This window comes from Xiphophorus hellerii, chromosome 18, assembly GCF_003331165.1.
Source record: "Xiphophorus hellerii strain 12219 chromosome 18, Xiphophorus_hellerii-4.1, whole genome shotgun sequence".
Lineage (NCBI taxonomy): Eukaryota > Metazoa > Chordata > Actinopteri > Cyprinodontiformes > Poeciliidae > Xiphophorus > Xiphophorus hellerii.
The window spans coordinates 18,537,266-18,553,990 of NC_045689.1; the positions used below are offsets into that span (position 1 = coordinate 18,537,266).

The following is a 16,725-nucleotide window of genomic DNA, read 5'->3' on the forward strand; positions in this document are numbered from 1 at the left end:
TTTTTACAGAGGTAGATGACATCTCATTAACTTTTCTGATATTTCAAAGATCCTTCATTCAGCCTTCATTCTGTTTTTAAAATGTCGAACACTCATGATCCTTACCAAGAGCTTTAAAAGTGGAAAACATGAATATAGATTGTCTAAGCACCTTCTAACATTGTTAAAATTATATGTCACCAAGGACTTTATACTGACTTAAAGATGACTTATTATGCTTCTTTGAACAGGTTAGGATAAGTTAGGATAAGTCTGTGGTCTGTACAAAACATGTTGCTTACATTTTTTGCACAAAATCATTCTTAGATAATGAGACTTTAGTCTGCTCACTTTTTGAATGAGCTGTTTTAGGGCCTCTTAACACTTTAAATCCAACTGAGTAGCTACTCACCCCATCCCTCAACTCAATATTTATACTTGAATGTCAAAATGGCTGCAAACAGATGCAGAATTATACAGCCATACGTCTTTGAAAAGCAGAAGTGGAGCTTGCTGCAACAAGTGGTTTCTGGATGGTAGATCAGCTACAAAACACTTGTCTTTCCATTCCAGTAGCCATTGTACATCATGCAGCAGTAAAACCAGCTGACCAAGCGTGCTGAAGCTCAGCTTGGGTTGCTAGGTGACGGGTTATTAGCTAAGGGCGCAGTTCCCGTCAATTGGTTTTTGAAACTGCTCATTTTCCAGACACCATAAAACGTGAACTTATTGCCAAAAATGTCTGGATGTTTTTAGAACCAGTTGAGACCCAAATAGGAAGTATAAAAACGGGCAAAAAGTGAATTTTGCATAATATATTCCCTTTAATACTAGTTCTAAAGTGTAGCTGCTCTGACTGAATCATTTCTAATAGTTTAATATTGAAACTGAGAGGTTTTATTGTTTCGATGGGAACCCACTCTCACACACACCGATCTGCCAAACAACATGTTTTATCAACACTGGTGCAGTGGGTGGAGTTACCTGCTCCTGTGGGTATGATTTACATGCATGACCTTGTTTTGAACCCCGCAGTGGAAACACACACAGGAAATGGTTAGGATAAATAAAAATTTCAGTCAATAAGACATGGGGGAAATGTTTCAGGTTTCATAGTTAAAATGAGAAGACCTTGTTGTATTCATGTTAGAGACTCTTACTTTGATGTAAGAAAGGAAGTACTGATTTGTCCTTTGAAGACTGTACGTTGGACTGGTGGTTCAAATTGACATTGTGCCCTCTGGGAGTTGTGTTCATGATTAGACATTAAGTTAAAACAATTGAAATATTCCCCAGCCTACTTGCTGACACACCTGCCAGAGTCAGAGCCCCACAAGCAGCAATACTGCTCTAAAAATAAATTATGATCATACAGCGGAAGTCAGCCAAATTAAGTAGTGCAACTGTACTATCATGCTACCGTATTAGCAGACAGTAACTGTACTCAGTCATATTCTCAAATGCATGTTCATTAATGGAACTGAAAAGAAAAAGCAGCAGTCTCAGTCTAATATTACTGTTATTTTGGTTAAAAACAAAACTGATCTTTAACATAAGTCATAATCTTTTTTGCCAAGAATATTGAAAATTACAATATTTGCTCATTCCAGGACTAAATCTGTGATGGGTTTGATTAGATTTTTCAAAAATATTCTTAAATGGTGACTCTTTGCAACTACTTTACTTAGTCACACTGAGGCGCCATGATGGATGTCGTCGGAAGTGAACGTGCATGTAAAGTGAAGGACAGGAGTATTGAACAGAGCATAGAGCCATGGTTCTACATGTTCAAGTCATGCTAGTTTATCTCTCTGCATCCTAAACCCATTTTTACAGTGAAATTAACTAAGTAAAAGCGATATTAGCCTTTTTTATGACAAGCTTTACAGAAGTTGGCATGCATTGTTTTGACGTCCGTCATTGCAGTGTGGGCTACTTTCTGAAGAAAGTGATGTCACATGCAAAAAGCCAATTGTTCTCATAAATTAAATATGGTGTAATACTCATGAGCTGGATAGTTTTCTGAATCCAGAAAATAAACATTCACTGATTTAAATCAGAAATTGTTTTAGCTATGGATCCATATCGGACAAAGACTTTTTCCAGGTACCAGGAAAAGTCATCAATAAGACACATCCAAACATTTCTTTAGCAGATCTGACAATCTGAGCTGGCAGTCTGATAAGCAGATTTATTTGCCCTTATAACAAGAAATTGTTTTCTTTAATAGCTGCCAGCAAAACCACAAATTTTATCTGACTCTGCAGGAAAATGTGGACTCAAACACACACAGAATACCCTGTGATTAGTTTTCTAAGCAGTCAGGAACTCGTCTACTGAGGAGATCTTCACAGATGTCTCCTTTATGACATTTCTTCATGTCTCCCCGGTCCTGCAGGAAGTGGAACTCTGTAGCTACACAACTTCAGTCTCCTTCACACTGTCCTGCGGAGAGCTATCCTGTTAGAAACGGCATGTGAACTGCCACGGGAGGGGGGATGAGAGCCCGACCTTTAGCATATGAGTGTTTGCCTTTGACCAGCTGTGGCCCTCCACCTCTGCCCCCAGCAACAGCAGCCTGGTGCACCAAACAGCCTTGAGCTTTCAAGCTTTTCCTAATAGGCTCTTATGAGACGTCATCATCCCACTGGGCTTATCTAGACCACAGAACGCTGTTATTAATGGAGCGGAGGATGCTCAATGGATTCACTGGGAAGCAAGCAGCTCATGTTGACAGACTTTGAAGTGTTTGCAGCAGAATATCTTTAGAGTGATGGATGGTTTATTTCACATCCTGAAATCATGGCAAACTTGGTCTGTCTGCGTGAACATGTGAGTATACTGGGAAAATGACAGTGTAGGAAGAATATTTTGAGTGCCTTTGATTAGCTCATCGGGCAAGATCTTAAAATTGTCTGCCAATTTTCCAAATCTGAGACACCACACACATGACAATAAAAAATATCTTACTCATAACATGTTTGGCTGTACATTGTGTGGTGTTGAGCCACACAGCAGGAGCAACACACCACATACAAACTGATTTCACTCACCAACGTTCAGATGTCAGACAGGAAAATCTCGCAAAATCTCCTAAGGCCAAACGTGAGTTCAGATTAAACAAACTATCGGTTTGTAAGCTCAGATTATAGCTTACAAACCGATAGTTTGTAAGCTATATTTGACAGAGAAAAAATAAAGCCAGTGCACCAGATCACTCTTAGCACACCACACACACAGCAGGAATATCTCTTTAAGATGACCTTAAGAGCGATCCTGATTGTCGGAAGGGGGAAATCGGTGCAAAAATCTGCATAATAATCTCGCCATGTTAACTAGGCATAAAGTTAATCACAGTTGATATATCATCACCGTGATTTTAAACAATAAGATCACAATCACGTGATTCCTTACATCTTGAACCTCTTGTCTTTAACAACCAAGATACCTGTATCATCTTGGTTAAAAATATATGTATCTTTAATTCCCAGATGCTTTTATTAATTTATGTTGCTGTGTCTGACTTCAGGCCGGCTACAGTGTGCTGTATCCTGTTTTGACGAGAAGTCTGTGTTTGTGCGCAGGGTTTTACTTTGTGGAGATTATTTTTGGCTGCAAGTGTGATCAACCGTGTCGGCGTCACTGGTATGTTTTCACTGAAATGAATGTGCATTTGTGGGCAGTGAAATCTCTTTTTAGGCCAGTGGTTCTCAGACTTTTGAAACAGACCATGCCCTCCTTCTTAGAGCAATAAAATAAACAGCAGCGGTAAACAGCATAAGATCAATCGCAGGTTTCTGGAAGGAATTTTTGGCTCAGGAACTGCTGAGCTCAGCTCTCTGGAACCGGTGTCTTGCATGTGTTGGACGTATCCCTGGTTCAACACTCCTGGATCAAATGAATGGTTCCTTTTGAAGCCTTTGCAGAACCTGATGACCAGTGAGGAGCAGCTGGTAAACACCTAAAACATGCAGGGTAGGGGCCCTTGAAGACTGGAGTCGGCCACCCTGATTTTGAACCATGCACTGAGTGTGGTGTACAGTCAGAAGTTCACAAATATGTTTTATGTTAATTATTTCACTACAGTTAAGGCTCTATATTGACTAGGAGCAGGCTGAACAAAAGATTAAAGGTTTTAAAGGGGAATATTTAAGAGCTAGTGCTTCTTAAAGAGACAGAGGTCCAATTTCAAGCCACCAAATTACCAAGTCAAATTTCTTATCTATTGATATATACACCTTTTTTCTAACTACTAAATGTAACAGATATGCTTAATAGTGCTGTAAAGTGGCACTGTGTGCCTGGAAAATACATATTGTTGCCCCTTGAAAAGTTACAGTTGTAAAAGTCCGTTTTATGTCAGAGAAAGTGTTTTCTTCTACTGTACAGATACCATTGCAGTATTGCCCCTCCCAAACCTGTTGCTACACACAGCTGGTTTGAAAGAAACTTTTATGAAGGTGGCTCCGTTTTAAAGCTACGTTTGGCAGGTTATGAGTGGAAGAGATCGACATGAAATGTGACGAGGTGACAGGGTTTGGTCATCTGCTTCCTGTCAGGCTTGACTGAGCAAATGCTTTAGTAGAATGAGGGGCTGGGGGGCTAGTGAGAGGCAGGGGTGATTTTCAGCAAGCAGGAAATGGGCAGTGCAGGGTGTGCCAAGACAGGAAGCCTGACTGAGTGCTTGTACCCTCCTTCCACCCCCACCTTCAGCACCTCCACCCCTCTGGGACTTCGCCACAGTGACCATGCCTCAGCATTACAGTGCTGCTGCATTCACACATCGCCTCATGTTTCCTGTTTTCCTTCCTCTCAGCCTCCCTTTACTAGTCACTTGTCACCCTGCACAGTGCAGCAGCTGGTCAGCTCACACTGAGAGCTTTCCCCTTGGCCATGCAGCACCTGAAGGAGAAACTGGATTTACAGAAGCTCCCACCTATTCCTGCACCCTGCTAGGTTTGGTCATTTTGCAAAATCATCTGTAAAAATGGAGCATGGCTGCAAGATGGCAACGTAGGATTTCCGCATTACTGTTGAATATTTTGATGATAATGATCATGATTAGCCCTCATGTTCCTCTTTTTTTCCCCTCTGTGAACCAATCCCTGTAAGCTTTAAAAACACATCTTGCTTTGGTTTCAAGAGCAAAGAGTCCCTTTATCTGGTCAAATATACAGCATGGCACTTGAAATATAGCTACCTGTGAATATTGCATCCTAGCAGTCGTCCTTGATCATATTGAAGTACATGCAAGGATCACATGGGGTAAAATCCATAAAATGCTTCACGTATTTGTTTAGTCTCGGTTCTCTGTGTGATAGAGGGAGTACAGAGGACCGTCTGACCCTACAAATCCAGATTTCTCAGAAGAGCACTTCAATCAGATGAAGCATGTTGGAGCTGCACTAGACAAAAACCTTCAAATCACAATTTCATAGCCAGGAAAATATCTCATTTAGTTCATCTTTTTGTGTTATGTTTGGTGGTATTGTCAAGCAAGAGCCTGTGTTGTACGGTAGCATCTGTTACAGAGTGGCAAAACTGTACATCTGCTGGTCTGACCTTGAGTATATACACACTTTCAGTATTTTCACTAATGTTTGAAGCAAAAGTTTATAACTTGTTTTGTTGCTGTGTATTTTCAAGAGAGACGCAATAATTACTCCAACTGTTTCTAAAATTGAATAAGATACCAAATATTGCCTTTATAATAATGTAACTTGTGGCATTTAGTTTTGTTTTATAGTGCAGTGCAAAAATTAAGCCACAATATTGCTTGAAAATTAAAGATCTCAAGTGCTTGTTGTGTTGAAAATTCTTGCTTGCCATCCTGCTGCTCAGAGTGTATTAGGAAGCTTCTATGCTTTTACATGAATGTAGTGTCAACAGAAGAAAGATTTACAGGAAGTCAGAAACAAACAAATGTAGGTATTTAAACCTGTCTAAGCATAGCAAATAGCAAATTAGCTGTGCTTTTTAATGGCATAATCAAAGCAATATAATTTGTTTATAAAGATGCATAATCAAACTATATTAAAGCTGGTAGGGTTAGGTACATACAATTATGTAAAAGGGCAATTTAGGATGTATCGAGTGAATGAAGGATTGTCCAGTTTTTGTACCGGGCTTAATAGGAAGTAGACATCATGTAGTGAGATAGTTTCATCTTCCTCTACTGCTGTATGTCTTTGTTTTCATTGGCAAAGCATCCTAATGATCTGATTGTTACTCTAGGATAAAGCATTATGAGTGGTCATTACAAATAGAAAAACAATATATAAGCTCAGTCCATTGTCCATACTTCAGCTATTGCCTCCTGCACCTTAAAATTATTCTGGGAAATGGTAATTCTGCTCTGAATAATACACAATGCAGCGCAACAATGTATTTAATAGGAACTGTAATGTTACAGATTTTAAAGAACCCAATTATAGACATCACTTGGACTGAGATGCCTCTTTGTCATATATTACTAAGGATTCTGAGACTGACACTTCGAGTTACAACCTTTAATATTAAATTTAGGCTTTAATGAGATCATTTAATAAGAATGAACTAGCTGCGGTGTCTATTATTAGTGCTTAACTCTTTATTGAGCTTTTTGCTCCTCCTTCTTTCTGATAATCAGAGTTCTGTATTTAAGATGTCACTTCCCTTCAACAGTACATTGTCAGAGTCTCTCTGGAGGCCTCCCATACCTGCTTATGACGTTCAGTGAAAATGTGTCTATGTTTTGTTCTTCCTTTTTTCAATTTTATCTATGAAGTATTTTCTCATGATGGGAAAATTAGGGGCCCCTCCTTATCATTAACAATAGATTATGTCACAGCTGTGTCTGGAAATGAACTAGAGCAAAGCATGGTGTACATTTAGGGTGAAAAAAGTATTTTTCCCTTTACAGATTTCCTCTATTGTTTTTTGTAATACTTTCAATCATCAAACTATGGTTAATATCAGACCTGTGTACATTTTTCATGTGAAGATTTCAGTTATTAAGGGAAGAACAGCTATCTAAGCCAACTCTACGTGAAAAAATAATTGTCCCCTTAAGCCTAATAACTGGGCCACCCTTGGTGACACCAACTGCCATCAAATGATTTCAACTTCCTACATAAATTTGTTGAATTGTTTTGGGTTAGGCACATGTAGAGCATGAATGGCCTATTTGAGATGTTCTGTGAGGACTTGCTGGGGCATCACTGTCCTGTTGCATAACTAAGTGCACCTCTCAATGACTCAAAAAACAAAAGCAAGGTTTTGGAGTGGACTAAAACCCAATTAAGGTAGTTTTTTTGTGCCATTTCTAGGTACTCTTGCTGGTATGTTTCGTTATGCACCTAAACATCCCTAAACTGACAGCTGGACATTCTCCATCTTACTGCAAGTCATTCAGGTCCTGAAGTAGCAGTTTCAAAACTACATTTTGTATTTTCTTAGGCCGTCTTTGTTTTCTAATAAAAACAGTCACTTAAGAAAGCTCAAACTGTGGAAACATGTTGGGTTTTTTTCCTGGACTGTGTTGGATTATTTTGGAAAATCAGAGTTGCACAAAGGAATGCTTTTGTGTTTACACGAGAGGCATCATCCCCAACAGCAAAGCAGCAGATGGGGACGAGAGTCAACAAGTGAAGGCTGTTTCATTTTGCAGGCAGGGGACGCTTCCTCTTTTCTCTGAGCGCTGGTCCTTTGGTGAACACAGTCAGGCTGCCATCAGCATATCAATGCAGGCTCTTTTTTTCTTCTCCAACAGAAGGCTTGGGCAAACTTAACATGCTTTCAGCACTGTATCAATAACACTTTGTTGCAGAGCAGAGCTGTGTTAAAAGATGTTTCTAGGTACTGAGAGGCAACAAGGCTTTCTGTGCTCAGCTGGTGAAGAATTGATTGAGACCTGGTTATAGTCCATCATATAAAGACATAAATAAGAAGGCATAAAGTTCAAAGACCTCGTTCCTGTGGATGTGATGATGTAGATTGAGGTATTACCTACTCATAGGTCCTGCAAATCTCACTTCTGGTTTTATTTTGTGTCATTGAACCAAGTGGGCTGGTCTGAGTTGCTGCACCTCTGGTCGCTTAGAGGCCATTGATGCCGGGCGGTCGGCTCAGCCAACACCAGGAGTCTCGGGCAGCTGCTACTCCCATTCAACCCAAACGTAGCACAAAGTCTCACTGTGCTACAATTGGCTCATCCTGGTGTGGGAACGATTCGTACTAGTTTTTGCTCAATCATCCTTTGATTTGTTTGGTGTGTGGGGTATAGGAAAGAACACAGGGGGCAAATGTAAATCTATTGAGGCAGCGTCAAAAAAATATAAGCGCAGACATTTATTTTCGATTGTGAGCCATTTGAATGCAAAGAATTCAGGCTCAGTATTATTGTACCCATATGTTACAGGGGCTATTGTACAAATGAAATATGGTCCCTCTTAAGAGGAAATTACACAAAACTCACTTCCCTTGTTGAGACTGCAAAGGAAATGTGAAAACAGTTTGCACTTAATGACGCATCTTGAGGCCAGTGTGAACCAGTGATGTTTATTGTGCTCCATTGATTTTCTTATTTAAGATGATTAAAACACCCTTAGATCCGCAACATTCTAAATTAAATCTTAAATATTATTGTTATGATGTTATTGTCAGCATTGTCTTATTTCTTTTGTCTTCACGTGTTTGTGTAGTAAGAACGTAGGCAGCCAGCAAACTGTTACCTCTGTGTAACCAGGCTGGGTCGCAGCCTATCTTCAGCGTTCATTGGACAAATGAGTTGCAAACCATGATTGCTGCACAACAACATTGCTAACCACTGTTCACACTGAAGTGCAGCCTTATAGCTGGACGGTAGTTCATTTAAAAAAAAAAAAAATCACCATTTTGTCTCAGGACAACACAGAGACACACAGGACAGACAACATGCACTGTAGAGGTAGAGATGTACATAAGACAAGCCGCTTGTCTTTGGGATGGCTTCATTAAACTAAACAATAAGTGCTTGTTTTCATAAAGCAAATGGCCTAATTTAACTCTGTGTGACTGGCCTCTGTGGTTTGGATCAGAGGAAATACTCTGGAGGTTTCTTAACAGCTTTACTTCTTCTGCACACCCTGAACAGGACAGTGATAGCACTGCTGCGCTCTAGAGTCTGAACACCAAGCAGTTCTTCTGACCAATGTATGGACTGAAGCCCAATCAGTGCGGAGGGTGTGAAGTTCAGAGCCGGGTAGGTGTGAGCGGCAGCAGCCTGGTTCCTCCTGTCCTCATGCTGCATCTTCACCAATGAATCATGCTTACGACTTAATCTGAATTTCACTTCAATTAGATTTGCCTGAGTGTGTGTTAATCTGTCATGGAGTGTGTGGAAGATGTAGCTTGTAGTTGGTTTGTCAGGACAGTAGCTGTTTGTGATGTCAGTAAAAACTTTCTTTTTCCCTCTGATACTTTCCTGGGTTTTGTTTGACTGATTTGAGACCCTGAGCAGCGAGTGCTTCCCCAGTGTTCCCTCTTCGCTTCATCTCTGCCCTTCCCATTCCTCCCCTTCTCTCCCTCCAGTGACTTCCAGCTCATATACTGGAAGAGGAGGAGCAGACTCTGTGGGAAGCGAGGTTATGAAACAGAATCTAACATTCTGCTGACCCGAACTGATCGCAGTACCCTTCCGGTGACAGTGACAGGATATATGTTTTTCTTTGTTTAGCGGACACTAGAGTTTCAATCTATGTTTGGTGATATGACTCGACTCCGAGTGAAGGACCGGTTGAGTGGTCTGGGGTTTTTTTTTTCTCTCTCAGTTGTGACGTAAAATGTCAACCAGATGCTGTTGAAATACATTTTTTATCTGAAAGCCTTCAGCAATAGTCCAAACTCTGATGCAGTACAGGCACATTATAACTTGTCAAACATTTCATTCCTGGTTTGAGATTAATTGGTAGCACTTTATTTGACAGGGTGTGCATAAGACTGACATGATACTGACATGACAGACGTTCATAAAGACTCCTTCATGTTTATGACAGATGTTATGACTGCTATGATGTGTCATTCGGTAAGTAATCACACTTTTAATCCAAAGTTGCGCTAAAAGTTGCCTTGAAAGTCCATTAAAAGTGCCAATTTTGCATTATTTTGTAAATAATGACACTTTAATGCAAAGTTGGCACTTTTAATGGACTTCCAAGGCAACTTTAAGAGCAACTTTGCATTAAAAGTGTTATTCCTTACCAAATGACACATCATGACAACAGTCAGACATTCACAAAGACTCCTTCATGTTATGTCATGTTTATGACAATGTCATATCAGTCTTATGCACACCCCGTCAAATAAAGTGTTACCTATTAATTTCATCATGCATCTTTTTTGATTGTTGGTTTCTGATTTTGCTGGTTTTATAACATTATAACACACATAAGATCATCTTAACATGTTCTGCAAGTTTTTTGATAAAGGTCACATTCAGCAACAAACTAGAGAATTACAAGATCATCCCTTTTTAGTTACTGAATTATGTCCATAGCCTCTTTCTGATATTTTTTAGGACTGGAAAAAAAGTGCATTAAGAATTATGCTGTTTGTAGACTCAAAACATTTGGAACTATTGGATGAATTGGGGAGGAAAAAAATCCTATATAATTTTAGTATTTGACTTTCGGATCATTAGACCCAACAAAGAAATGATTGGTCAATTCCAATCTGTGGCGGATCGATTGTTGCATCGCTGTGCCAATTTCTTAAGGAATCTGTTTTTGTCTGTCTCGATGTCTGACACAGACTACAGATTAGCATCAGTCGTAACTATGTGTGTTTGCCAGAGTTAAGAAGAAACCTCAGGTTTCCTCTGCCAGATGAGGCGAACAAGGTCTTAATTTGAACTTGATTTGGAGAGACTTCAGCTTGAGACCTGGCTTTTGTTTCCTAGTAGATTCCACAGCGGAGAGAGATGACACACTGAGATATCCCCCTGCTCATCCACACGTGGTTCATTGTTGGTGCCATCCCGTTAAGTCTGCCAGCTCACAAGTCAGCTATGTTTCCTCAAGAGTGGCCTCAAAGAAATGTGGCCGCCAGCAATTCTAATCTGTTTGTTTTCTGTTGTCAAATCACATAATTCACAAACTAAAAGATTGGAAGTCACGTTCAGTGTTCTGCCCTAATGCAGATACTCTGTTACGTCTCCATGATTTAATCTAGAGACTGTTTCCGCGTGGCGAGGTAAATTAGGAGAAATATGACAGCACGGTTTTCTTTCGTCTGTGAAGCTACTCCAAATCAGCTAGAGGCCCAGGCTTCAGAGCTGCTGCCTTGAATACTAACGCTGCAGAAAATGGGTCAATCAGCCTCTTCTGGAAAATCTCTGCTGCCTCCTATTCCCAAAGCATTACTAGAGAAGACTCTTTTGAAAGCATTCTTTTAGTAGTGGAAGGATGTCAACTTTTACTGGAGTAAAAATCCGTCGGCTGATTTCCTTTTTTCTTCCTCCTTTGCAGGCTGTCAGCATCAACAAGGCTATCAACACACAGGAGGTCGCTGTCAAAGAGAAGCATGCCAGGAATATCCTCACATTGTGTGTGTGTGTGTGTGTGTGTGTGTGTGTGTGTGTGTGAAGGATGTGTTTGAAGAGAAGAGCTGTGTTTATTTCTACATGTGTGCAGAGGGTTACATTAGTGCAAAACAACAAACTGTGTAACCCCATCTAGTTCATGTGGTTCTGCTGCGCAGCTGATATAATAAAATAGCACGCTGCACTTTTATTTTTTTATTATTATTTTTTTTACACTTATCTCTCTTGGAGCATGTTAATATAGTCTATAATACAAACAGTTGTATATGGGATTTTTTAGATTCTTTATTGTGATTTAATCACAGTTTATTCAGCTTCAATTCCCATCTCAAGACAGTTTATGAGATGAACTGGTCCCAGTTATATAGAAACCTTTTGCAAATTCAGCTCAGATCAATCTAGGTTATTCAGTAGAATCAAATCATACAGTCAAAAACACAAAAAAATTAATTCCAATTACTTTTAGGGCCACAATGAATGAATGATTGATTATTCTATTGACTTTTTCTGATGATTAATCAGTTAGTGGGGTAAAATAATTGGCACACTTTGCAACTGTAATCAAAGTTAATTGCAGCAAAAGATCCTGTAACTGACGGTGTCCAAGAAAGCAGCTCTGAGCTAAGAACATCTTCTCAATGGCTATTAGTCAATTATTGAATCTGTCTGGGAAAAAAGCTCTTTAAAACTAAAGTGATAAATCAAGACTTTATCTGGGAAAGAAAACCAAAGAAGCACATAAAGTTAATTATTGCAAATTCAAGCAATTAAACACAGCATCGCTTTGCTAGGTGTGCCATCTATGAAAAGAAGGTACACCTGGCCCAGAATAGCAAAACAGTTTTAATGTTTGACCTGTCAACAAAGTTTACACACCTCATTTATATGATCAGAATCCCACTGCTGTGGACAAAACAAAAAATAATCAACTTACACTGACGATGACGTTTTTCTTATAATCTTAAACTCCCTTCAGAGCAAAAGACGTTAGAAAATATCCAAATCAAATGTAATGTCAAATATGACTGCCATCAACATTAGCGCAAAACCATAGAATAATTGCAAGCTGAGTGAGCTGGTGGTCCTTGACTGCTTCTCCCACCGTGCATCTTGGGAACACATCACGAGAAGGGCGCCCACACTTTCTGGGCGGCCGTCAACCGGCTTCCTCTCTCCAGCAACGCCGTTCTCTGCTGGAAGTTCTGCCACGTCTTCCACAAGCTGCTGCGGGACGGACACCCCAACGTAAGAGCAGAGGACACTCAAACATCGGGGAGAACGTCTGTGGTTTCTGCCAGCTACCTGTTTTGGAAATCTGTTTGTGTTTCCACCTGCAGGTGATAAAGGACTCCATGAGGAACAAGGCAGATCTGGCGGATATGAGCAGGATGTGGGTAAGCAACTACACTGAGGTGATTGTTCTTATGTCATGCAAAGACCTACGGCAAGCTGTCACAAGTTGGGGTAATTTGGCCTTAAGTCATGACGGGATTTAATCGTCTGCTGAATTTCTGTTAAAACACAGGTGATTACATCCATGAAGTACAAGAGACTAATCGTTTACTCAAGTAGCTGAAATCTCCCTTTATCAAGTCTTTAATTCAGCTTTTTACTTGTCATTCTGTAAAGAATTTAATCTGCGGTTACCTGGAGCATAGATAATAATACTGAAAATAATTAATGTGGTAATAATATGCGACCATTTCCAAAGACATCAGGCTACAGCACAGTTTGGTTTGTAAAATTTTAGTTGCATAATATTTTGGCGAACAGTTTTCAATCCCTTTAACCATGAAATACATATTTTTTTCTGTTCTCTTAAGCAGAACAGCTAAAATGCGGAGTATCACTTCATTTAATCTAAACTTTTGATCTAGATTTGGCTATTCTCTGTACATTTAGTAAAGAAGGAAAACAGCAAAAAATTAATTTACCTGAAAATGCTTCAGACACTATCTAAAATTATATATTTAGATTCCAGCTGCTCAAAGTGGGAACTGAAACTTTTCTTGTTTTCAGTACAAAAAAAAGTAGCCAAATTTACATATTTCTATTTATAATAGGTTAGTTTGCCTCAGAAGGTTTTTGTTCCTGGAGTTTAAAACATTTGATTTGAGTGACTGTTCTGGGTTTTTCCATCTGCAGGCCAGCTTGACAGTAAGCTGGAGCAGAGAAGTTTACACTAAACGTCAGGATTTTATACAGACGGAAAGACATGTTGATTTCTCCTGCTGCTAAAGTATGCTTGCCAGCAGATCAATTATCGTAGATTTACATTAATTTGCAAACAGAGCATTAATGAACACTTAGAAAACATTTTGTCACATCAAAGTGGAAATTGTGTTTCTTAATATATTCAAACTGCATTGGGGAATAGCAGCTTTTACATCAGGATTTCTTCTGTTTGGAAACAGAATTTGTTCTTACCAGCTCAGCTGGTTTGGTTCATTAAAGGTTTAATAAAAGATCCAGAAATCCACAGGAGGAAGAATTTCATTAATTGGCTTCCTGATAGTTTTTAATGCCTATGTTTATCTTTGCACCTTCATTCCCAGGTATATAAATCAACATTTGAACTGATCCTCTTAATGATGAAAGTTGGACAGAAAGTGAATTAAATGCTTTACTTTTTTAGGTCTCTTTTGAACTTTAATGACAAAACAAGAAACATAGATTGAAATTATTTCAACAGGGTGAAATAGCATAAATAGTCATTTATTGGATGATGCTACAGATGTAAGAGGGCTGGGTGTAAAAATAAGTTCATACTTCTACCCACTCCTTTGAACATGTTTGCTTTTGTTTTAAATTTATTTTATATGTATAAAGCTTTGTTTATTCTTTTATTACTCTATATTCAATGAAGTCAAACTAGCATAACACAATCATTCAAGCCTTTCTTCAGACATTTTAAGTTACAGCCTTCATTGTATTCTTTCAGGTCTTTATATGATGGACTAACACACATTACTTCATAATTATCAACTGAAAGGGAATAATAATACAATAATTTCTTCAAAACTATCTATCCAGTTTTGAACTAACTATCCAGTGCAAACAACTGTTTCTTGAAGTCGTATAATTACTAACTACAGTCCTTTTGATGTAATTCATCATTAAGCTGTTCTGTGAAAACCTCTAGGGGTTTTATTTGGAGAACGTTGGTGAACATACAGCATCAGGATGCCAAGGAGAGAACGTTTTGTGGCTCTGAGTGCAGTTTAAACCGTTATCTGAACAGAAAAGGCTAAACTACCCAGTCGAAGTTCAGACCTGAATTCAAATGAAAATCTGCTGCCAAACTTGACAACACTCTTTATTCATTCTAACTGGGCTTGAGCATTTTTCCCCAAAAACGAATTGGCAGAAAATTGCAAGAAGTCTCTTGATGCGCAAACAGACATGGACCAAAATACTTAGAGCTGTTATTGCAAGAAGGCACACAGTTAGAGTCTGACTTTAATGTTTAACCAGTCAGTTCTGTTTGTTATTCCCAGAAATTCCCAGCAAAGTTTTTGATTGAAAGTCACAGTAAGCAAGAAGCATGTTGATGAGAGCAGATCACTGTTAAATGTTAGTCTGCAGCCATCAGCAATGAGAAAGACAGTTGTGGACAAGAACTGTGTGATTATGATCATCGGAGCGCCGTCGTGTTGTGGTTAACACGCCGACATTTACAGACGCTCGGAGGGCTTCTTCTTCAGCAGCCGAGCCTTCAGAGCGCATTAAACATTATTGGAGGAGCGCACTTCATGTAGATGGCATTCTTTAATTTTAATAGCGTTTGCATTGTCCATTTAAGTTGTTCACCACAACATCTCGGGTAAATAGTTTATTGGGTAAACTTGCTTGAAGTGAAATGTTGTTTCGCCACATTTGTGGTGCAAGCCTGAGAAGCAGCAAGCTGGGCGGAGGCCTTCGCGCTTTGTACTGACTCAGTTTCTGCTGATGTCACCAGGCAGCAGGAGGATACAGGAAGTGGGGTTGCTGTGACCAGGACTGCGACGTCATGTTTCCGGTTGTTTCGCTCTCACACACTCCCAGGCAGATAGTTGAGGATGCTGAACTGTTTCCTCCTAGGCAGACCGGTTACAACAGGAGTTACATCCACATTGTTTATATAGCTGATGTATAAAAGAAAAAATAATAAAAAAAATTTATTCTTTTCTTTGTCATCTCTTATTCTCAGGGTCATCTGAGTGAAGGCTATGGGAAGCTGTGCAGCATCTACCTCAAACTGCTCATCACCAAAATGGAGTTTCACATTAAAGTGAGTCGGCCGGCCAATAAAACCGAGCGTCAGCCTCCCCCAACCCCCTCTCCTCTTCCCTTGTAATCTTTGCCCCAGACCCTCCTCCTGTGGGGGGAAATTCCAGCTTACTCATTATTATCCTTTGAAGAATCAGTAATGAAGCACTTTTATGAGACAGCTGAGCAGAGGCGTGGAGGTGACATGAGATACTGCTGCTGCTGCTGCTTGCTCTCATGAAGCCAGATTCTTAGCCACGACTGAAGGCAGTAAAGTGACTCTGACATCTGAGCTCCTTCATTCTCATTTCTGTTGGCAGATTGTTATAAATTTTGTCTCACACCTTCAAACCATCATGGGCGTAGATCTGTGGGCATTGCTATGGGTTGGACGCATTGTCCAGCGTCATCTTTGTGGACTGACGCATAACCTGACACACTTATTGCTGTGACTAAATAATTGACAAAGAGCCAATAAGCATTCTGATAAATTAATCATTATGCATCAACAGTAGAAAAAATGCAAAGAAGGACTTGATTCATAAACTGAAGCATAGTAATGTGAAATAATGTGAAATAGTCAGATGTGTGTGAGGTCTGAGCCTTCCATTCAGCCTTCCTATTACCTGCTGAAAGTCTTGCTCTCTTGCAGCCAGAATGAACTGCAGAAAGGTCTCGACGTGTCCTAGAAAATAGCTTTATTTTAAATGTTTTCTCACATCTCTGTGGTTCCTTTCACTATTAAACACCTCAACAATAATGTGAATTCACAGATTTGAAAAAGATGTTTTTAATTTTCCGCCAAAGCCGAGTTTTGTGCACTTCCAGTTAATAGTAGATTTCTCGGTGCGTCTCTGCTTTTTATAATTTCTACATTAATTAGTGGCGACTGAGGTAGGAGTTGATTTTCTTTTTTTTTTTTATTTGATTGTTGTTTTTAA

The 16,725-nt window shown here is 39.5% G+C and overlaps 1 protein-coding gene across 3 annotated transcripts in view; it reads left to right on the forward strand.

The window, feature by feature from the left end:
• The window catches only part of hip1 (huntingtin interacting protein 1), a 50,926-nt gene that overhangs the window by 15,107 nt on the left and 19,094 nt on the right, over positions 1-16,725 (forward strand). For all 3 annotated transcript variants that reach the window (XM_032545111.1, XM_032545112.1, XM_032545113.1), the window contains exons 2-5: positions 11,463-11,526; positions 12,639-12,781; positions 12,874-12,930; positions 15,726-15,806. In XM_032545111.1, the coding sequence (XP_032401002.1) occupies positions 11,463-11,526; positions 12,639-12,781; positions 12,874-12,930; positions 15,726-15,806 (345 nt within the window). The remainder of the gene's footprint in view (positions 1-11,462; positions 11,527-12,638; positions 12,782-12,873; positions 12,931-15,725; positions 15,807-16,725) is intronic.